Source organism: Drosophila teissieri, chromosome X, assembly GCF_016746235.2.
Source record: "Drosophila teissieri strain GT53w chromosome X, Prin_Dtei_1.1, whole genome shotgun sequence".
Classification (NCBI taxonomy): Eukaryota; Metazoa; Arthropoda; class Insecta; order Diptera; family Drosophilidae; genus Drosophila; species Drosophila teissieri.
This window is the reverse complement of record NC_053034.1, coordinates 11,562,367-11,586,951: the sequence shown is the minus strand read 5'-3', so window position 1 is coordinate 11,586,951 and position 24,585 is coordinate 11,562,367. Positions and strand designations below refer to the sequence as shown.

General features: G+C 40.7%; 1 protein-coding gene across 6 annotated transcripts in view; it reads right to left on the bottom strand.

The window, feature by feature from the left end:
• Positions 1–24,585, bottom strand: part of LOC122623194 — a 33,428-nt gene that overhangs the window by 7,656 nt on the left and 1,187 nt on the right. Inside the window, exons 1-4 of one of the 6 annotated variants that reach the window (XM_043802200.1) lie at positions 21,583–21,856; positions 11,224–11,286; positions 4,948–5,056; positions 4,674–4,894 (exon numbers count right to left, since the gene is read on the bottom strand). In XM_043802200.1, coding sequence (XP_043658135.1) covers positions 4,674–4,712 — 39 coding nt within the window. In that variant the 5' untranslated portion in view covers positions 4,713–4,894; positions 4,948–5,056; positions 11,224–11,286; positions 21,583–21,856. Of the gene's footprint in view, positions 1–1,055; positions 1,072–4,673; positions 5,057–11,223; positions 11,287–21,582; positions 21,857–24,585 lie in introns of those variants that run through there. The other 5 variants (XM_043802195.1, XM_043802196.1, XM_043802199.1 and 2 more) reach the window with 5 other exon arrangements.

Below are 24,585 nucleotides of genomic sequence, written 5' to 3'. Positions count from 1 at the left end.
AATTAAAAAGTGCTTCTTAGATTTAACTGTTTCTATTTCTATTATTATCTTTAAATTTTTGGCATTAGTCAGCTAGAGAAATATTATATGATAAATACTTTAGTTAAAATGCATGTGTTATTATTATCACATAATTATTTTGATATTTCAGCCACTGCCGCCTTAATTCAAGGGTATCCCCATTCGGTGCGACTTAACGAGCCCGCCTTTCTCATACATTTTTTGCTGTTTCGTAGGCTTTTGTGTTTTGAATGAAAGGCAACGTGGTTGTCTTTGGCTATTGGCAATAAATAATTCTTTGTTGTTGCTGCGCCTGTTGCTTTACTTAAATTTAATTAGTTTATTTGAAAGCAGTTTGGGGCGATGGTGTCATAGATTAAATTGGACTCAATTCATTTTTTAGCTCCGCAGTTCGTGTTTTTGCTCCACATTATTATCTAATTGTTCTTGTTATTTTTTCATATTTATTTCTCAGACATTCCTTTGCCTGTTCTCGATTTACAATATATTTATGTACCAGTTAACAAACTTTATTTCCGCAACACTTTGTAACGCGGCACAATTCAAATGAGAACTGATGGTGGAGTTTTGTGCGTTTTATTTTTTGGGGTGGCTAATATGATTTAATTTTAGATGCCAGTTTCGAATAAGTCAACGAACGCTGTGCTCTAGTTAATAGTTAATCAAAGAACAATGGAAGTAGCGGAGCAAGTCGAATGACAATATGTCCCACAATTAAAACTAAATGCTAATCAAAAATATTAAAATTCGTGTGCGGATTTAGAGCGGAGAAAGAAACTTTCCGTGGAATTGTGAAATTGTGCAATTGTGCGATCGAATAAAATAATCGAAATTAAAATGTTGTAACTTCGGTTGGGCGTAGCTGCCACACCGAATTGGAGTGAAGGTTAATCGGCGATGGTCAATGATTGATAGGAATGGAAAGGTGCACTGGCTTATGGGTTGTTACACTTTATAGCGCTGGCCATACTTCAATTTATTATGTTCAAAAAAAGCAGCGAAATAAAGGTTAAGGAAATATTACAATTTCTTACTTATTATCTACCAACTATTTGGCAAGTGAAAGACTGTCAATGGCGGCATATTAATGGTGTTTACGGATTCCTTCATCCTTAATAAGCCTAACACTGCACCTGAGGCCAAGAAGGCTGAAACCGAAAACCGAATCGCGATCTTAACATGGCGAATAGTAAGTCACTTGGTTATCGCAGCCCGAAATCAGCGACAGGAAAGTAGTACAAGGCAGCAGACAGTGAAAAAAACGAGAAAATGCAAACCGCCACGAGGCTTCACTGTGGGGGCGAACTACCCTGGATATCGTGGACACCGGACCCCTCCAGACCCCTCGATACCCCGCATGGCTATGCAGTCTGCAGTCCACAGAAGTTGGGACATGATCGCTCGTTCGGTTTGCATACATATTTATTTTGCCGCCAAAGCGAAATATTTGTATTTGTGCCGTTGTTTCGCGTTGATACCTTTCGTTGAACGCCGCTCGCAATGGTCTGGAATTTTAAATAAATGCGATTTAGTTGTGCAACAATTTGCCTCGCTTTACTTTGTTCCCCCAACTTATTGCTCTATTTTCGTGGACGCCACTTGCTCCGCGAATTTATGGTAAATAATTTAAGTAACAAAAAAGCGGCCTGTCGACTAGAGAACAACAAAATGCCAAACAATATCAGGGGCAATGCAACTCGGAAATACCTCATAGGCATTTGGCTTTAAATTGCAATTATTAAAATGCCAATTATGATTTTCTTGCTATTTAGTATATTATGATGTGTTTTTGTCAGTTCCATGTAATCGAATTTCAACACTTTGTTAACTTACACATTTGGAATTCAATGAGAAATAGTTAGTTGAATAGCCAACATACTTAATGGGATTTTACTTTTATGGGATTTTACAGGGTACCAGGTGTGCCTGACTCTGCCTGGCTTTGCGTAAGCTCTTAACAATTTTATATATGAAGTATTATCGTTGGTCTTTCGCTGGTTTCTGTTTCTGTTTATTGGCAACGAGTATCAAGAGGCACTCGGCGCATTAACCAACCCAAGTTAAGCCAGCATTGTTTACACCTGTGTCCAAAATAATAGTTCTGGCAGCAAACAAATCTCAATTATTTGCTATAAAATCAGAAATGCCAGAATGGGAAGTTTAATAATTGGTTTTAAATGGCATTTGCTTGCTTTCTTTTTGAGAGAGTTATTATCTAAGCGCAGAACTATTAATGTGAACCCGTCTGTGTGTGTATATTTCATTCTGTATTCCGGCGGCTCTGGTGTGAAAGCGAGAGTCCGTCGTCGTTGTTGCTATGGGTAAAGTTATGCTCGGCGCGTAACTGGGCCAGCAACAACAACGAGAGATGTTTACAAAATATTCATTGATTTAAAATGTGGTATTTCTGAGTTTATTGCTATGCATTTTTTTTCTGTTTTTTTTTTTGGGAATTTTATTGTTGTTGTGGGTTGATTGATCAGGCTGCAGTGTGTGATGCAATAATGAGGGAGTACGTTTTTCTGTTACAGTTTAAAGCCAACATTCTCCCCCCCAACAAAGCAACAAACCAACAAACCAACGCGGCGTATGCGTAATATTTGGGCATGCATTCCGCACATTGCGCATACGCCACTTGGGCCGCGGCTAGAAATATTGAACCCTCAATTAAGCGGAAATCTTGTGTCATTCGCAGAGCAGTGTGGCTGGGCGTGTCGGTCTCTGCAAACGGACTGCAGGCCAACGAAATCGCAGACCCAGCGCGAAACAAGCAATAAAAAAACACTTGATTAGGGGGGCAAATCGGTGGAATTTGGTGGGATTTAACTAGGGGAAACTGGGCGTGGGAAGCGTGCAGCAAAAGCCAAACCAAACAACTTTATTATGCAAAGTGCCCAGAATGCCCCCCCTTCGTCGTGGCTACTCCGCAGTCCACAGACCCCAATCCCCACTGCCCATTTCCCATTCCCATCATGATTTTGCCCTAATGACAAGCTGCCTACTTAGCTCAATATATATATTTAGTTTACCAACTTGTAAAGCCATTCGATTCGTGTGCCGGTTCAAGCGAAAAGGGCGACAGCATTGGCTTCGATTTTATGGGAACAGAATCGATATGCATCGATTGAACTTTGTTGGTTCCTTTAAGTATTATACGTTCAAGTACGTTATTAAGCTCAAGAGTTTATATATGTAGTATATAGAGTATATAGTCTTATAAATGTGACATCTACAAACCGATTGCTCTGATTTTATGGGATAATTACAATAAAAAACTGAAAAACCAATGATTATGTTTAGATTGTCGGCTAGTCGCATTGAAGTGAAAGCTAAACCCATGGACCCCAACTCCTTTTTGGGGCCACAAGAGCACGCCGCTCGTCGCAATGTTCCCACCTGAAACCGCCAATGAATCACGTAGTTTTGAGCTCCCCCAAAATCAAATCGCTCGCGGCTCCAATACATGCAACACATATTGCATGTTGCATGTTGCGGGTTGTTGGTCGGCTTGGCCGGTGATTGACACCTTTTAACTACCGTGACGCAATGGAGCGACAAGAGCCGAGCTTTGGTAGCCGAGTGACACATTTCCACAGGTTTTTCCAGCACCGGCCACCCACCGGCTTTTCCCATGGGGGGAAAATCGATGTGGCCTCCGCGGCAAACTCGAATTTCGTACCGAATTTTCACCCGATAATCTATAATTATAATTGCCACTCACCACGGCGGTGAAAATTTCCCAACCGCACTTATGCAACGTCGATCTGGAGTGGATCGGTTTGGATCAATGCGCTATATAGACACGCCCCGATCTCGAGGCCCTCCCGCCGAGTTGCGACTTAGTTGCACATTTAGTTAGCATAATTCGCTCTCTAATTGTCAACGACAGGCGAAGAATGCGGTTTTCACACCGCGAAAATAAATTCCTCCTTACTTTGTAAGCTTGTACAAATAATAGATAGGTTATAAAGTAACATATAATACAATATTAATTCCTTACAGAAATATACATAAAATGATACATAGTTTGCTGCACATTGCATCCACATTTTCTTGCAGTGTCGTTCGGTTCCCGGTTTTAATTGAGCTGCGGTGAGCTACACCCACCGCTAAGTTGGGACGCAACATGATGGAATAATTCCAATATCTATCTATGTATCTATCTATCTATCTAGCTAGCTAGCCAGTCAGTAGAACGGATCAAAAGCGTATTGCATCGCATGGGGGACAACCAGTGAGATACAATCTAAGCAGGAAACTTATGAGTGCAGAAAAAATGGGTGAAAAATGGGATTGGCTGGGCTATGAAAGTTGAAGTAATAAATTAATGAGATTAGGTGTTTGCGGCAAAATGTATCATTTGTTACCACAACTGCCAATAATGAAGTCATAAACATTGCGATTATTTGTGCATTCATATTAATTAGCTGATTAATGCTTTTTATTTTAATTAATAGACAAAACACCAAAGCACCAATGCTCGAATTCTAACTTGGAGTTTTCAGTTTAAACTAACTCATTAGCCACCTTGATAAACAAAGGTTAATGCATTTCCGTTTCCGCGGGCCAAGTGTTTTTACTTCCACCTTTGATTTCCATTTGGAAACTCTGCGTTTTTCAACTCGCCGGTAAAATTGGTTTGTGCAACTCACCTTTGGGTCTTGAGATATCACAGAATGGTTTTTGTGCATAAGAAAACGGCGACACTTGCTGTTGGTTTTTCGTGTTATTTTTCTTGTTCCTATAGTTGGCGTTCTAGAATGTTATTATTTTGCGTTTCTGGGGTTTCTCGTTTTGGTGTGAACCAAAAGATTTCCAGCAATTTTCTGGCTATTTTCGCGCTTGGCCTTTGTGCTTTTTGCTCCACTTGGATCTGGTGGAGCCGGGAGTTATTTACGCTACTTTTTTATGATTTTCGCAAATTACTTTTCGTTGGGCAACTTTTGGTGTTGTCTATAGTTGTTGTCGTTGCTGCTGGACACATTTCCGTTGGCAGCAACAACATGACGCAGCGTTCTGGCCGCCAATCAACGAACTGCAAGAGGTTAAAGAAAGAGTTATTATTAATGTCGACTTCGAACAAGATATAGATATAGATATTAGTTGAAAAACGCAATTAGATGTAGCCAATCAATGAAAGGAACTTCAAGTGATTCGGGCTTATCCCACCTAAAGTAGGAGAAATGTAATAAAGTCTATGAAATATGTGAATCTTTGTTGATAAAACCAATTACTTGTCATCCCAGACAGCCACAAAATGCAATCACTTCAAAGCGCTGATTTACAGATCTTTGCTACTTAATACCCACAACAAGAATGGTAATGAAAAAAGGTAATGAAAAGTAATTACGACTTTAATTAGGGGATTTATAAGCGGAGGCAGCTCAGTTCTACGACTTCCACTATTTCCACAGGCGAAAGGCGGAAGTCCAAAGTTTTGCCAACTATTTTCGTTCGGTTTTCAGTTTTCAGTTTTCAGTTTTGGTGTGGATGCAACACCTGGCGAGACTGTCACCATCCATTCGGATGAGTGTCCATCTGCCTTCCGTTCGTTGCACGTTGCACGTAATTGCCACATTAAGAGGAGAAATGATAAATAAGCAAGCATATTTTCCACACTCGTTTCGTGCAGTACATCAAAATCACATTAGGCCAACCGTGTGAGCAACGCCGACTGACCCATTTATCGAGTGCTGACCGTCGTCTCACCCAGTTGACTGTGATGTGTTAATTAGTCAAATGTTGGCCAACACTCGCGGCCCGACTTGGCCATGTTTGACTTGGCTTTCAAGTGTACTTAGCTTTTTCCGAGGGACGGAGTTGGCACTTTGAAGTCCATTTTTTGAATTGCTTAAACAGATTACTCGTTGGATTTGTCAATGAATATTTTAAATGCGCTCAGTGGATACTTTTTAAATAAATCAAACAAGGATTTATAGATCCTACCTTTACCCATAAACTGAATTGCTGGATTTGAAATATCGCCCATTTCGATTTTTATTAAATTAAATTAAAAATTCCAGGCAAGCCTTAAAAATCAACTTTCCTGTGTTAACCAACTCCTTGCCATGGCGTTCATATCTACTCCTCGTAAATGGGCAATCAATCTCACGTAATGTTCCTCCCTTTTGCTCTGCCTCATTTCCTCTGCATTATTTTTCAGTTTATTAAGATTTTGCAATATTATTTCTGGCATACGAGTATATCGTTTTGGTGTTTTCCTGCGTGCAGTGCTTTTGTATGCCAGGCACAAAAATGCAACAGGCAACGAGAAAAAGGCAACATAAAGTCGGCAAAAATGATTTAATAAGTCGCCGAGCAGCAACAGAAACCCACTGGCAACCGGATATCGGAGTCGAAGTTGAAGTTGAAACTGAGTAAATGTTTTGCAATTTCCCTAAGATTTCCATGAGTCGACTGCTCTCCGTATCTGTATCGGTATCTGTATCTGTATCTGTATCTGTAACTGCTCAGATATATGTACGTACGTATTTGCATCTGTGTGGCGTGTTGCAATTGCACATGTGCGTGTGCCACATGATCGGCGGTTCCTCAATTAAACAGCACTTGCATATACAATTGTATTTGTTTTTACCATCCATCGTTGAGCTCCCGAAAATTAAGTGCAGCCAAAGCCGATTAATGGCTAAGCGTTTTAATGCCCCCAACTCATGGTGTTGATCAGCATGAGAGCCGCAAGTGGACACCAAACACAAAAATACACCAAAAGAAACATTATATAATATATTTGTTGCCATTTCGTACTTAATTAATCACATTTGAGTACAGTAAATATAATCAATCACCCTTTAAAATCGAAACAAATCAAAGAGATTTATGAAATATATTTATAAAGTTATAAAGACTTAACTGAAGATCAATCAATCGTGCTTTAAATTGAGTAAAAAGCAAAAATAACTTGACTTTGAATAATTTATTTGCATTAAAACAAACTTTGAAATATTTAAAAATGCCATTCACTTTTGTCAAATAGATTATTAGATTATTTTCAGTGCAGCAAACACCGATCGCCGGACAAAAAGCACTTGATTTACGAGTTCCGTCCGCAGAAGCTGCAACTTCGTGGAAGCTGCACTCGTGGATGCCACTTGACTCATTTGCCGCACTCATCACCTCGCCAAATTCATTCATTACGGGACAGCCGCTCTGCTGCTCGGCTGCTCTGCCGCCAATAATTGTTATTTTATTGTTTAATCGCCGACAACGACGCTGTGTGCTTTGATTTTCGCCGTCGATTTGCCCCATGAATAATAGAGTTGTTTTTTGTTTTTTTTTGTTTATGGTTTTCTTTCAGCCGTGAACGGAAGGCACAACGACTGGAGATGGGGATTCGAACATGATTCGACAGCAGATTCGTTTGTCTGGCGGCTGAGTACTAACCTCCATCTGCTCCCCGCGATCGATTTGATCTCGTTTTTATGGCGATTGATTGTTACAAGGTTTTCGCTTGCCACACGCTCTCTTTCAAGGTTAATGCGGGTGGATTGGAAAACGGAAAAGTGTCTGCTGTCATAATTGGAAAATCTACCAAATCAATTACCCTGATTTCTAGTAATATCCTAGCTAACTGCGTGTATTTAATCTCTGAACATCCCAGGTGCTTCCCCTGTTTTCGCCACAATTATGGATGTCTGATTAATAACAATTAGAATAAGTAGTCTATTTACCCAGCCTCATATAATATTATGGTGTATTCACGTTAATTAAAGAGCACTTCCCTGCGAGTTCCCATAGCAAAAGGCGGGCAAAAGACCGAAATTAGAATAAACCCCCGATCATTATGCAAATGCGGGTAATGAGCGGCATCACATCTCGCTTTTGTGGGTCGCCAATTGCGGCTCGCTTTTACTAATTCGGTTTAATTAAGGTGTTGCGGCGTTAATGAACCGTGCCAGTGGGCACAGTGGGCCAATGGCTTTAGTTTCAGCTGCCTGTTTTACTTCTCCTTTCGGCCTTTGTTTCACCATCCATCCATCCAGCGAGTGAAAGAAGGGCAAAAGTCAAGACGCTAAAAACAAACGGCAGACAAAGAGGCAACTTTCCCGCTGTCAACAATGGGCAGTCGGCTGTCAGGTGGGCGTGGCAGCCGAGCTGTTCACATGTGTCTGTTTTGCGAGTGCCTACTGTCTACAGTCTGCAGTTTGTAGTCCAGCGCTAATGACAATGACGGGGTGGGCAAAAGTGGAGTGCCGCTGGAGAAATACTTGGATTTGAATTCGCACAGCACTGTGAAAGCTGCGAAAAGCGAGTAAGCGAGTGACTTTGGCCCTAGAATCATGTTATTATTATTATATGCACATGCAAGGGGACTTGCGAGGTCTAGAAAGCGCCGGAAAGTTGGCAGTTTTCTGCGAAAGTGTAGGAAAGTTTATGACTAAAAGAAATTGGAAAAGCAAACAAAGTACTCAAGGAAACTATATATTTAAGAAAAGAAAATGTAAGTCCCAAAAGATGTTTATAATTGAAAAGAAAAGAAAATGTAAATCCCAATAGATGTTTATGATTTAAAAGTAATTTGAAGCCTGTAACTGTGACTTTATTTTGCTCCAAGTTCTTTGCTTAAGTCTTTCGATTTGCATATACTCCTTCAAGGGTAATCAATGTTATTTCGGTCCGTTCTACGGCTAGAATTTTGTGCTGATTCAGCAGCAGCTCAAAGCAACCTGACACCCTTCTAAAATTGTGAAAGGAACCCATGACAGATCATTAAATCTGCAGAAAATCTGTTTTTTTCTTTTATTTTTTGTTGTCTTGGCCAAATCAACCCACACACACACAGAAAAACAGGCGCGTAACACGATTAAGTATTAAATAAGCTAACGCACTAACGGGCTGCGACATGATCATTATGCAGATTTATGACTTCAACACTTGCAACTGATAGTGGGGCCAGCCCCCCTCTGGAGCCCCCTTTGCACCCACGCCCCTGGCCATTATGCTGTTAACAAAGTTGTTTGTTTATGAGGCGCTTGGCTTGAATTATGGCTGCAAATTAACAACAATTTAGAATCTCAGCTCAGACTTGTCGCCAGCTTCCACAACCATTAGCAACGACACTTGCCCGGATCGCAACGGATCGTATCGTATCGTATTGGATAAGTACCGGGTCATATATTATGTACGTACATATTACTACGTATATAGAGTCCATATGTTGGGCCCATATCTATGTAGGCCCCAAGTGGGCGTTTCGAATTGGCTTTAATTAATCAGTTTGTCATAGTACTCAGCTCTAATTAAATTCAATTTTAAGAATCGATCACTCGGTCCGTCGGGCTGAAAAATGGTTATTAAACAATTGCGAAATCTCGTCTGGGCTAAACGCTCTAATTGGTTTTACGTTACCTTACTTCTACGATTTTGTTCCACCATTTTTTAGTGCCTTTTAATGTCCCCGATAACGGTTTAATTGCCACACGTTAACAAGGAGTCCACTGGCAACTCTGAAATTGTTGCATGCAACCTAGTACTCTTTTTATTTTTATTTATCCAGTTCGCCCCCCGCTGTGCCACGCCCCCTTCTGGGGCGTTGCGATCTGTCGGTCAGCAAAATGTTTGTTTAAACTGCGCTTTGGCAGCCAACGAAATGGAAACACCAAAGGTTACAGTGGGGCAAAGCAGCTTAAAGTGCCTAAAATTCTAAATAGTTTCCATTGCTGTTTTAAGGTATTTGTACTGACATTAAATGACATTAATTGTAAACAATTATTGAAAACTTAGCTATGCAAGAACACAATTTTTAATTTTTCTAATTTAAGTTTTTAAGTTATTGAAATGTAAAGATTTTGACTAGTTAAATCTATGAATATTAAATACTTAACATAATTTAAAATAAAAATGCACAAATAGTGTGACAATTTGTTCGATTATTTTCCTTGGCTTGCCAGATAGCAAGTGTGTGTCGAATGTAATTAACTAGCTGGAAATATGATCGGGCCAAGAGCCAAACCAGACAAACACCCCTTCCCCTTCCCCCTTCCCCCTGAGCTAACCCCTTAGCTACCCCCTTTTGCCACGCCCCTTTGACCCGGTGGCTGGCTGCTTTGCATTTGTCGCCTGTCGCTCGTCTGGTTTATTGCACTTTTGGCAGCTAATATTTATTAACCATAATTATCGGTTGCCGCCGGCCGTTCTAACTGTATGAGTACGCGATCTTTTGGGCACGGCTTCCGGGCCAGACCAACTCGGCTTAATTGCCAGCAAATGCGGCAAAAGCGGCAAAAGTGGCAAAAGTGGCAAAAGTGGCAACAGCAGCCACCGCAGCAGCAACATCATGCAAATTACTTGACTGGGCTATGAATCTAAATCGAGTGGGCTGGCTGAATTCAATTCGAATTGATGGATGGGCCGAGGTGAGGACAGGCCAGTATTGTGGCCACAAAAAAGCGCCAACTCATCTTTCACCGCAAATCCATTTTCCCAAAAAGTGGAAAAGCGGCACGGAAATTATGAGGCGCTTTTCTTTTTGGCATTGAATGGAAATGGAAATGAAAATGGAAATGCGAAGGTAGCCAAAGTGAATGTCTGCTTTTGCTGTTGATGTTGATGTTGCCACTTGCCACTTGCCACCGTTGGTGTTGCTTGTTGCCAGTTGCCTGTTGCTATTTGATGTTGCTACTGTTGCAGGTGGGCCAGCGAAATCTTTTTTTGGCCGGAAGCATCGACAAATTTGCACTAAATGGCGCCACGCCACGCACATCATCATCATCAACATCAACGTAATCATCGTCTTTTTGGCCATGCAACAGATTATGCTGATGGTTTTATTATTAAATTTTTTTTTTTTTGGCAATTGCTCGCGCTTCGTGATTTAATTTTTTTCATCTGGCTAGAGGGTTTTTTCCTCTTTGTTGCTTAAATTAAAAGGCGCTCGGTCGGATGTAGTTGGTTGGTTGTGTAAAAGTACTAAATTGATAGATAAACCGATTTAACGGGCAGATAATAAACGAGTATTAAAATCCCCAAAAACTACATTGGTGTATGTCGACGAACAGATGAGCGTTAAAGAGGTACAAAATATGGCAAACTGTGTTTCAGCACAGTAAATATTTAAACAGAAAAGGGGCTGATATGCAAACAAATTGTAATACAAAACTGAATACAAGTTTTATATAACAAGTTTATAATTTCACTCAAAATTTAATTTCAGTTTTATTACTAAAAAAGCAATTAAGCACTTACTTAAAAACACTTCATATGTACTCCACTCACCCCAAAGACATTTGTGCGATTGGCAGAGGGTTTCTGAAAAGATAATAAAATACAACCATAATTTTAATAAAATCAATACAGAATATTATAAAATGTTATTCACGATTTAACATTATACATTTATTCGCAGTAAAATTTCTCAATGCAATGTTGCCATTTCGCAGTCAGAATTTCCCAGCGCAAAAATTCGAATGGGGAAAAAACGAAAGACTTAGGACACAAACTTGCCAGTTATTTAAGCTTACGCGCAATTGAAATGACAAATGCCACAATGCATATGTCTAGATGACGCAAGTGGCTACAGACTTAACCACTTGGTCTGGTTTTTTATATTTTTTTTTTTTTTTGTTGTAAGTCCCTCTATAATTTGCTTGGTATGCGTGCGCGTTCGATGCATTTTTCCTTTATTTCTCTGCGCGGTGGCACGATAATTTTCATTTTTTTGTTTTTTTTTTGCACCGCCGCCGTTTGTTGCCTGCCAATAAAAGTCTTTGTCAACGGTTTTGTTGTTGTAATCAAGTCACACGCATGCGCAACGAAGTCAGCTATTTCAGCTATTTTCTGCGGCCTGCGCTCTTCATTTGCATTTAATTCCAGCGAAAGAAATAAAACATATATCTAGCCATTTCCCCATCCCTCCGGCCATCCGTTTGATAATTAAATCGCTTTTAATTGCCCTCAACCGTAATAAAAACAATGTGTGGCAATTGTGAGAACCCGCAGAAGCCATTGACATATGGCATCGACATCGCCATCGCCATCGGAATCGGAATACGGAATACGGAATATGGCAACGATTGCAAAACATATTGCCAACCATTTGTCCAACCAGATATTGTTCGGGCTGAGTTATTTGCCTTTGCCGTGCCACAAGACAAACGATATGCATTCATTGCTTATGACAGCAATTAATGCATATTCCGAAGGCCCTTGAAACGAATTGCAGATCGGAAAAGTGGGATGGTCGATGGGTTTCCGCTCGGCGAATAAATGATTTATGTACTTTTCCGTTCGCAGACTCAATGATTTTTTGGTGGTTTTTGAAACTAAGTTGTAGCCATCTCAATAATCTCTTTCAATGTTGGAAGTAACAGAAACAGAATATAATTATAAGCACATTTGAAATTCGTAGTAATCACATACAGTAAGTACAGTGGTATCTGCAGACTTCCTAGCATTAGCCACACGAAACAATTTCCCAAGGGTCTTGCCACCGAAAACTAAAACGACTTGGAAATTTTCATTGTCAACCGCGCTAAGCGGCTACTTATCGCATTTAATTGTGATTATAATTCGTCTGTTTATGGCGGGGACCAGAGCTGCAATTAGCCGGCTGCTGACTAACAATAATTACGATGTGAAACACTTTAAAACGCCATAAAAGAGACTTATGAGCAGCAAGCCAAGCGAAGTTTGCTGGTGTTGCAGAGATCGCTGAGATCGCAGAGAATGCCCCACATTTGGACAGACCCCCAAAAGTGGTCGAAAAATGTGTGTTCAACAGGATGCAATCAATGCCATCTGACATGAACAGCCGGCGATATTATTAAGTCGAGAATGCCGTATAATTGATGCCAATCGATTGGACAGGAAGCGCATAAATTGAATTGAATCCAAACGAAACGAAACGCAACGAAACAAATCGAATTGTCAATGGGAAATTGAGAGCATAGAACTTATGACAGCTTCATCGTAGGAAAATGAAAAATACAAATAAAAAAAAAATTGCAAAAAACAGAGGCTGAAAAACTGAAAAACAGATGGCGATCCGATCTTATCGCTGGACTTGATGCAGGCGGCTGGACAACTTGATCGATCGATGGGACCACACATCGACGGCAGCTTGTCGAACCTATCGTTATCGATTGCCAATCGGCACGATTCGGACAGTCGACATGTGCCCAATAAATCGAACATTGAACATTGACAACGGACACAACACTTGGGCGGTAGTTGGGTATAAATTATCTTTGCAGCCTCCATAATTTTTCATCATTTTTTTTGAGCAGCAAACAGTTTCCTTATTTGCTGCGCCAAATAAATTAAGATATTGCTAACATAATGGTGATCTCGGAATGGGTGTGGAAAAAAAATAAACAAGAAAGAAAGTAATGAAAACTGGGCAAACTACAGGTGATGAATGTCTGCAGATAAATTCAGCGCAGTATTAAGTGAAAGATATTTTGTTATAGCCAAAAAATGACTGCAAATAAAGCTTAATTGTGGATGAAATGATAATGGTGTGTGTGCCCAATGATGAAACTAAGTTTTAACAGCCTTTAATTAATTTTTCTTTTAAATGTCCTAAGAGATTATAAAGCAATTTGAAACTTGGCGTGCTTTTACTTTGCTTTTACCTAGCTTTTTCTTTTGCTTAACCTTTCCTTTTTGTTTGGCAGCTATTGAGCAAATAGTGTTCTTAATATTGCTAGCCATAATTGCGTGTTTTACATATTGAAACCTTAGAGATTGAATTCTGGTCTAAGAACTGCACTTTAATTGAAGTTTTTAGCACTCCTTGGCATACCAGAGCTACTGATTAATTGCCTTGATCGGCGGACTCCTCGATTCCGTGATTCACTCCGCAGAACGATCGCGGTGCCTGTTCCAGATATTTGCATTTTACAGATCGCCTGACAACGGGGAGCACTCGCTGATCTGCACTCGCATATACATATGGCATATACATATAGCATATAGCATCTAGCATATAAGTTGTCGATCGCACATGAATATTTGCTCAGGGTAACCTTGGATGCGTGGCCCAAACCCGTTATGACCGGACGGGCATTATCTTTGCATTGGGTGCGCATTTTCCGAGACTTGCCTGCGGGGCATAATTGGGTTTTAATTGATACCAAAACGAAAAGCGAATGAAAAACCCCACAAAAGGCGTCTGAACTCGACTCAAATCAAATCTGAGGCATGCAAAAATAAAAAATAATCGAAAGTCTGAGGTCTGCATGCAAATTCTAGTAAAAGGGAAGTGATTAATTTTGACGCTGCGGAGGCTTGGCTTAGTTTTCAATTTTTTTTTATTTTTTCTAAGCCACCACATCACATATCGAATCATATCGAATTACCGAACGGCCTTAACAACACAATTAAGACCCGTTTACAATTTCGGATTTGGATTTGTATTTTGGTTTTTATTACCATTTTTCCCGCAGCCAATTGAATTGGCCTAATGAGTGCAACGAATTTGACAGCATGGATATCTATGGATATATGCTCATATATAGCGACCCATTCGGATCTGTCGATGCAGCTAATCCGCGGCCACTGATTGTTCAGTCCAAAATAGAAAAAAAAAGATATGTGAAAGGGCCGTCGTCGAGTTGTCAACGCGATCCGAATACACAAATATAGTCGCGCCGATAGGCGATATGCAGATCGACGCTTATATAGCCACGGACTACAAATCATTGAGTCACGCCTATGAAATTTACATAAATATGAGCATTGAAAATAAAAGAAGGAAAAACGTTTAAATGCGCCACACACACATCACGACAACTAATGAATGTGCTATGCTCTTTTCCAGAAGAGTTACATCAACCAAATCAAATACATCACATAGTAAACTCAATTGAAAAGAATAAAAGCAGCCAATGAAATTTCAGACTGCTTACTTGTTGCTTACCAAACACATAGCTGGCTATCATAGTCAATGAACTCTGTAGTTAGGGTATGCAAAATGCAATTCATCAGCTGGCAATAAGCATAGAGCCATAAAACCATCGACTGACTTAATGGAGTCGTTTGAGCGACAAAATTGTGCAGCTGAAAAATAAAAAAAGAAAAAACCGAAAGCCCCCTTCTCTGCCCCTCGATTGAGCCACGCCCCTGGCAGTTTTCCATGGGGCAGGGTGGATAAGAAAATTCGCAAGAAAAAATAAAAGAAGCCGGAGGCAGAAAAAAAAATGCTAAAGTTCGTTTCTTAAGTCATTCGTTTGGCCGCTTGGCGGCGCTAAAGATTGCGCAAAAAATTGGGGAATAAAAAACGAAACAACTCCCGAAATCCCAGAAATCCAACGTCGTGCAACAACTTAAGCAGTTTTACAATCAAAACAAAAAAAATAAAGCCAGTAAATCATATGACCAGCGGCTTTTGGATAATTGTTTGGTTATCTCAAATATGTTTCTTGGTTTTTTCTTTGTCTCGATTACTGCTCCAATTTAAAATATCGCACAGCAAACCAATCCCAAAATCAAATCAAATCAAATCAAAAAATTGCCAAATGTTGCTGCAGTAATTATTGTTTCCAGGCAATATCGATGCGTGGGCGTGGCAGTTGGCTATGCCTTAGAATGCGGTAGAGAAAGCAATAATACAATTACCAAACAAAATAATAGCAACAACAACAACAACTGGCGGCAGGCGGCAGAAAATAAACAAAATACCAAGTTGGGCGAAGTAAAGCAAACAAATTGGTGCCAAGGTTGCCGCGGGACAAACAAATAGAGTCCAAAGCCATAATTAGATCAAAAGTCATAATTTTTCTCTATTTTTTTGTAAGTTTCCTTTTCGTAGCCGCTCGTTGCTGTAACAACAAACAAATAACAAACAGCTAACAACAAACCACAAAAGCTAAACACAACAACAAGAAGTACGCTAAGCAATAAAGAAGCAAAGCCAAAGCCCCGACCAAAAAAAAATCACTTTAATTTGAGCGCATTTCATTTTGTCAAGTCGCTGCTCGGGCTTTTATCGCAAGAAACCCGAAAGTAACACAGCACCAACTATAGAGCACGTTTTGTAGGGCGGTCAGAAAAGCGAGAAAAAAACGAAAAAATAAGGAAAAATTCGTAGCCAATTTAAATGTCATTGCGCCATTTTGATCCCCCACCCCGCAGCCTACAACCCCTTTGGCTGGCCAACTTTTAATTCGAAATTGAAAACCGTAAAGTACGAGCCTTATCAATGGATTATCTACAAGAGCGGCCAAAATCACGGGGGGGTTGGGGGGTTTGGTTAAGGGGGTGGTGCTGGGCGGTGGGTGAGAGGTCAGCGGTGGTTCACGGAGGCGTCAACTAGCCACTCACAAAGTGATTGGATCCCGATCGATTCGGTCAGATAAAATAAACAAAACCAAGCCAACCGCTGGCGAGCTGCGATTCGAAAGTGAAAGCCACACAAAGCGAGGGTTCAGTGGTTCAGCGGTTCAGTGGTGCGGTTCTGGGCTGGGTTGTGGGTCAAAAGGTGAAGCCAGCGGCTGGCTGGTCCAGCGAGGATTCAACAAGTGGAAAATGCAGCATTGAAATATATAGGAAATACATAAATAATATATAAGAAGTAACTAAAACGCTGCCTAAAAGAAAAAACAATTTATGCAGTCTAAATTTTCTGAATAATAATACCATCTATAATAAATATGTAAATAAATTATGTATTATAAGATATATCTATAAAAATATCTACAGTACAAAAGTTGAACTTCTAATGCAAAGTCAGCAATATTCAAAGCTGACTAAATATCAGTTACATTCAAAGCTGGCTCGTTTAATCCCCTTTGACCTCGGCACATAAATACCCCGAGGTGTCAGAACCACCGCTGGCACCACCCTGCACCACCTGACACCACCGTGCACCACCGCACCCCACCTGACACTAACCCTGACCCAACCTTGCACCGTCAATCAGCCAAGTGAATGCCAGGCAACGCGCATTTGGATCTCCCCTATCATCGAATCTTCTATCGGCGTCGCCAGCGATCGATTGAACCGCCCTGACTTGCACCACTGAACCACCGAACCGAACCACCGCCGAACTGAACCACCGCGGGCAAATAGAGCATAGCCATGCCGAATGTTTGGCCAACTGTGTCTGCGCAAAAATTTGAAAGTAATACGTTGCTGCTCCAAAGGAAATATATACTGTACATGCAAACGTTAGAAGTGGAAATTAAGAGATCATTAAGAGATCAAAACGAGACATGAATAAAATGGTTCTGAATATTTATCCTAAGCCATTGGTAGTTAATCCAACTTGAGATTAGACTAAATTATTTAAAAAGAAAAGGGTAAAGTGCTTCGTATAACTGGTTGCCCCAAAGTTGGTGAGTGACCTGGGCGCATGTGGTGCGTCCTTCTAGAAGCGATGGGGGTGGAGACTTCTCGAACAGCTTGACCCACGCCACCTTATGTCTAGATTTAAATGCTTTTGTTTTCGAGGCATGTGGCGCGAGGTCTTGACATTGTACCTTGAGCATTGTCATGATTTGTTGTCATCAGCGGGCTGCAAATGAAAAGCTGCCAAAGCAAATCAAATGGCAAATAGCAAACAGCAAACAGCAAACAGTGAGTAGTGAACAGTGAACACCAGACGGCAAACACCAAACTGCTAATAGCAAATTGTTTTGCCAGCTCGAAGGCATGGCCATCCAGCATCGGACGTCTCCACACCCAGTGGGCGTTACACATGTGCTTGTTGCTCTACTTTATGCTAGATCTAAGCACTTTTTTCTCCACCGTGTGAGTCATGGAGCATCGATGGCAGCCACTGGGCTGTGTGTTTTAATGTTTAAAAGGAAAAAACCCAAACCCAAACCCAAAATGAAAATGAAAATGAGAAACAAAAGGGGCTCTGCGGAAAATGCAGTTGCACAAGACGGCGGCGCGGCAACTGAAAATTGATAAACCAAATGACGCGCTTGAGTGGTTGTTGTTGCCCGTGGTGGTTGCGCCATGGAAATTCTTGCCAAGGTTCATTTAGCCGAACATGCCTGCGCCTTGCTTTAATTAAACTTTTGCCCACTAAATGTTTTACTTTTCGTATGACGCGGTGTTCAGTGCTTCGCTGGTTCGCTGGCTCGGTGGTTCAATGCAGTGGTGGAGTGGTGCAGTGGTTTCGCCTGCGGTTACCCTTTGAAGTCGCCCAAAACGGGGCGCGAGCCATAAATGAGACATCCCACCACCGAACACACATATGTGGGTGGCTGCGAGCGATTGGCATCGCATATTGCACAATCCTCTAATTAACATGTTAGCTACCCCATTGGGTTTTGGGTCGATCGGAAAATGTGGGTGGAAACTGCATTGTTTTCAGCTGTGACATCTTCGCAGTCGCCTGGCTATGACAACATTCTGCTGTGGCATCAATCTAAATATAGGAATCTCATCAATACGAGTAATGCATCATTTTGTTGAATAACTTAAGAGACCCTTCCATTTGAAACTGCAATCAATTTGCAATGCCAGCTATTAGCCATTTACTGATACTGATTTTTCGAAAATTAATTCATTTTAATAGATCCACTATTAATATTCCAGCAAAATGCTACCACAATATGGCATTTTCAAGTTCCAGAACGTAAAGCAACCTCCAAGTAAGCTACATATTTTAGACTTAATACAACCCCCCAAGTTACCCAATCGGCCGCAATGGCTTTGTGTTGCTACCATTGTGGCAGCTAGCTGGACCTGGATGTGGCACTTTGTCATCTTGCAGTGGCATTTCGGAGACGCGAGCACTCAACACCGACACTTTGTGGCATGTGGGCGAAGCTTATCTTTTTGCCGAGGGCCCAGACTCGCAGTTCCTGCAAGATAAACATGGCCAAGGTGTCCGCAACTTGGGGCTCTCGCCATAATTACAAGAAGCTGTTGTCGTCGTCGGCGGCTTTTGGCCAGCAAAGCAACAAGGCAGCAAAACAGCAAAGCAACAAAACAGCAAAGCAACAAAGCAGCAGCCAAAAGTCAGTCGGACAGCGAAAGAAAAATAGGAAAGGGAGCAGGCCTGCAATACTCTACCTCTTCATTGGGAAATTACAAAAAATTAAGCAGAAGCACAGAAAAGCTAGGCAAAAATCAAAGAAAGAACATGAAAACAGTGATGCCTCTTTCATGACTTTGTAAATATATGTGACTCCTTGGACAGCTAGAAATACCTCGTGCAAGGGTATGCACAGCAGAAATAGCCACCGCGGTGGCAGCGAAAAAAATAAAGTTTGCAATAAGTTTTGGCTTACAAATTTGCCAAACAATGCAGATCGCTGGGCACGACGTTGAGCCGGGTCTCTTAGCCTTTTTTTTTTATTTGTTAGCTCTTTTTCAAGTTGGCCCAGAGTCAGCAGATCTCTGGACTGAAGACTCTCGACTGGCGGCTGGCGACTTGCGATTTGCGATTTGGTAGATCGGGACTAACGACTCCTCGAGTGGCTGATGGAACTATTTTCCTCGTGTGTGAGAGTGTGCAAGTGTGTGAGTGCCGGCAATTATGGTTGCAGCGACTTGGGGATTCGATCGCACTCGACTCGTGCCACGCGTCCGCATTTACAAGACCAACAAATTATGGGGCATCCCCGCCAGCCCCGTGGTGCATCACATCTGGTGGTGCACACTACTGCTGCCATCTCTGCGCATCTTATCAGATCCACTGCCGAACGGAGGACTTTGAAAAGAGGTCACATGTAATTTGACTCCTTTACCAATTTGTAGAGTGCTGCCCGGGAAAAACATTATTAAATGTGCAGGGCTTATCGCATGTAAGTGGGTTCTACTGTAAGCATGGGCCAACTTTAGTATACATCGAAAGCAAAGACAAAAAGGGTTCGCTGAGCTGCGAAATGGAGCAACATTTGTTCATTTTTCGTTTGCATTTATTGTGAAGTTAAAAAAGTTTGCAAACTTTTGCGGTTGGCGATTTATTTTCGGTGGTTTTGTTGTTGTTGTTGTTTTTGTTTGTGGCAGGTTCACAGCGAACACGATCAGAGTGAAAGAGAGAGGGGGATGGAGATGGAGAGATGGGGAGAGCGGGACACTGTGCACTGGTAACGGGAAACTGTCCAAGTTATCCAGTTATCCATGTGCCTCACGCAGCAGTCGAAACGAGAGCAAAAGTAGCCACCGACAGCGCTTGTTTCGCTGCATGTTGGCGCTGCACTGAGAGAAAATTCTACCAGATTTCATAGCTTTAATATACATATATAAATAGAGTCTCGATACGAGCATACGAAACATCTTTATATTCGTAACAATATAGTGTGGTATATTAAATTGTGACATAGGATAATTCTAAGCTTTTAATCAGAAAAAGATGAATGATGAATATAATAAAGCAAATATTTTTAAAGTTTTTAATGCATATTCTATGCCCAATAGTGATATTCTAGATTTAGCCGTGTGGACTAGCTTTTTGTTTGCAGTGTGCTTTACCGACTGCTTTTCGCTTTTTGTTTTCTTAGCAGTTTAGCGCCCGCCGTCCATGATTGTCCCCATGCCCCACTCAGGCCAGCCCCCTCTCTCCCCCTCCCCACCTCCCGGCATCCGCCGCAGCCACTCCCCCCGCTGCGGCCGCCCCCTTTCGGAGGAGTGTGTCCACGTACCAACATTGGCCTAATGTTGCACATTGTGTGCTGAGCCTGATCTTGTTTATTATGCAAGAAAGCTGCCAAAGTGAGCCAAAGCCGAGCGACACACCGATATATACACATATATATGCGCTTTATATATGTCGCTATACATATGTACATACATACAGTGTACGGCATACGAAGCCAAACGGCAACAATCGCAGAAAGTCAATTTACAAAAAATTCAATCGAACAAAGTGCTGAAGACTCTTGACCAGCGACAAGAGAAATGGGAAGTTATGGGCACATGACCGGGTTGTGTCGCAATTATATCGCCGTGATCACCGAAAACGTAATGCGGCGAACAATACAATCTACGTTTGTAGATCGCAAATAGTTCCTGCCTGGATAAAGCCAAAAATAACTAGGGTATATTGAGTTCGATTTAGTCAACGCTTTAGTACCATGCATAAGATAGTGACTTCATTACAAGCTGTCTTAAAGGGGAAGTTCTAGTTAACAAAAATAAGAATAAAATTCCAGCGAAGGTAGAATATATGGATATGTATTTTAACTCAACAAGCAATCTTTTAATTCAAATATACGAATATTATGCAAATAATGAGATTTAGTAATTAACAAAAAATATGTATGCCAGACAACACAAATTAACCATAAATAATTAGCTTGAGCACAAATATTTTAGAATTCCCAAAACGAGTTCGCCATTGTTCCAATATTAATGAGATTACCAAATGTAAAACCATATTTCAAAATATAAATATACTATTGAAAACGAATTGCGTTTCAAATTCTCAACAATTATATTCCTGTTGTTAAAATATCAATGCGATTTTGTTGTTTTTTTTTCAACACATTTTTTGTTGCATCCAATTAAACACTTGTAATAATTTATTTGGGTTTTGAAATTCTAAAAAGGTAGCCATCACTTTCACATGCACACAACACTCTGTCCATATAAAGTGGCTAATTTCTGGGCCTGTATCATCATCACTCTTATGTGTATTACGCATACCTTTTGCTAATTTATGGCTTGTTTCACTGGATGCACCTTGTTTTTATGATATATTTTTATGACCGATTGGCTGGCGAAACAACCCAAAAAAAATTACTGCTTTATTGCTGATAAACATGACATTTGAAATCAGTGCATGCCCAATACCGTTAGTGGTTTAAATCGATCGATATATATTTGATAACATCCGAAATTTTCAATTGGGATTTTCGAAAATAACCGCCGTCGGAAAACGGTGGAGCGAAATACTCGTAAATGGCTCTAAATGGCTCCGCACAGCGCGCACTTCGAATTGCGACTGATCGCTGCGAATCGGGTTGCTGATAAAGCACAGGCGCTACGATGTGGAATGGAACGAGCGGAATGGATGGAATGGCACATTTGCTGCCGCAGCACAGCCGCAAAGTGGGCGGCATTCTGCGCGTAGGCCTAAATGTTAATGCAATTTGCTTTATGCGCATATGGAACAACGCAATCGTCGATGATCGGAGTTCGGAGATCGGGGGTCTGGAATTTTGTAAGTTTCTTCAATGATTTTCCAGGGTGTACAGAAACAGTGGGTACAACACACAACCGAATCGAATCGAATTGAATCACTATCACCAGCAACCACCGACTGACGCTGTTCTTTTGTGACATATGGAAGTGGGTCGGGTCAAGAGGTAAGTGCCTAAGTTGCTCTTTAATGCCGCCAAGCTGCCAACTTGTGGTCATTGCTCACCCGATTCACCCGATTTTCACTCCACTGGATGGATGGGGCCGAGAGTTGGGCAAGCGATGGGGTAATCCCGATCCGAAAACCCATAAATAAGGAAGGCGTTCAAGGAGCATTTGGCTTGCGAAACGTATTCTAAAGATTAACTGAAAGTTTCCCAATCGTATCAATTCAAAAGTGTATTTTGGGAACTGCTATGAATTCAACAAAATAAAAAAAATATTATAAAATCTTTATTTGTATTTAAACTACTTCATCATGCTTTAAATTTAGACTTATATCTCACAATTTAAGGCAATCCGATGACATGATTAGTATACTTATTGAAATACATTTTTTATTCAATCATTAAGTGCTTGAAATATTTCAGACAGCGTTGCTAATTTGCATAATTTGATACATTTTATGAGCCTTTATAACATCATCCCCGGAATTTAGAGAAAGAACTCACTGAAAGTTATGTTTCCTAAGTTGTGTGTCTTAAAACATAACAACTCTGAGATTATCCATAAATTAACACATTTCGAAAAGGAATTGTGGGAAGTGAACTTATAAAGACGACCTTGCCTTGATTCCGCCACTCGGCCATCCTTCAGTCCAACCGGACTTCCTCCCCCTGAAGACCATAAGTGCAGACACATATGGCACATGGAAGGCAATGGGCAATGGGCAGTGGGTTCTGGTTCTTTCATGGGCAAGGTCGTCTTTCTTCCATCGAGATGGTTGCGGTTCAGTGGGATCGGAAGTGTTTTACTGCCACTAATCCAAAGCCAAAGCCAAGAGCAAAGCCAAGTCCAAGTCAGCGTTGCAGAACTGCAGCCAAATCGGCCAGTTAGCAAACATAAACATAATATAAATATATACATATGTTATATATCTTGGTATGCCCCCATTTTCATCGGAGATGTATTGCGACGCATTTCAGCTGTGCTTGAATATGATTAGGCCAAAATTAATCAGCTTACCTCAATCGCCGGATCCAGCCGCTATCAGAACAGGTTCAATTTTCAAATAAAATTATTTTGTTGTTTTACTTTTTTGCACTTTATTTTTGGAATTCCTTCGACTGCACCATAAACAAAATTATTTCATTAGCATATTCGAATTTGTTGTTTCTCTCGCTTCGCTTTGTTTTCTTTTGTTATTATTATTATTATTATTTGTTGCTGCTGCTGTTGTTGAATTTCATAATTCACCGATGATGTACAGAATATTATAAATTACGAATTGCACAAAAACAAAAAGGAGTACAAAAAAACTTGGCAAATCAGAACAAATAAGTAACTCAATATACGCCAATTAGCGAATAAATGTGATTTACCCCTTTCTATAATAGATATATAGATAAATTTGATCAATTCATAGTCACTTCACCACACAACCGCCAACTTTTTGAACGTTTCTGTAGCCCGTTTGATGTTTGCCTCTTTGGGCCGGGCTCAAAAGGCGAGAGGAGGAGATTCGTCAGCTCTGGCCAAAAGCGAAACACTGACTGACTGGCTGATAAAAGCCAAGCCGAGTTCAACCGAAAAATCGCCGGCGAAGAAAACCGATGCCCCAAACGATCGTGTGGCTGAGACGACTGAAAAGCCCGTGGAACGACTGAAGTTGGTGGAAACGAAACGCGGCTTAAACTCGCTGGCTAGCCAGAGGGGGGAGGGGTCTGAAATATGCTAATCATAGGCCTCTGAAATATTAGGCCCTGGATTAGTCAGTGGGCGTACGAAAAAGGCAGCAGAAATAAGTCGAGCAGTTGAGGTGCAGCAATTGCAGCCATAAAGACTCACGAAGGGCCGGCGCATAAATTTCAGACCCAAAACGGAAAATATTATTCAGTAACTCAGGATAAGTGCATTTTTAAGACCTGCAAGTACTCCAAACAAAAGCGGCTCAGCTGAAAATGTGATGAAGTAAACATATGTTCCTCAACAAAAATAATTTCATTTGATTGTAAGCGGTAATCTATTTGCACTTTATTTTCATGGCTTTATGTTTGTGGACTAAACACATTAAATATTTAAATTTATGTATTTATGCAATAATCGTTTTGTTATGATAATTTTTAGGAAATGTTATTTCTAAAATGTGGTCAAATTTAATCCAACTTGTTTCAGCTTATTATGCCCTTATATTTGATTTGCATTTTAATAATTCTATCATTAGCATGCCTAAAATAAAATACATGTATTGATATGGAAATCAATGTAATAATGATTTAACGTAACATTGGTTTTTAAGGAAACACCTTTCGGATAATAAATAAGTAGCTTTGAGACTAAGAAGACTAA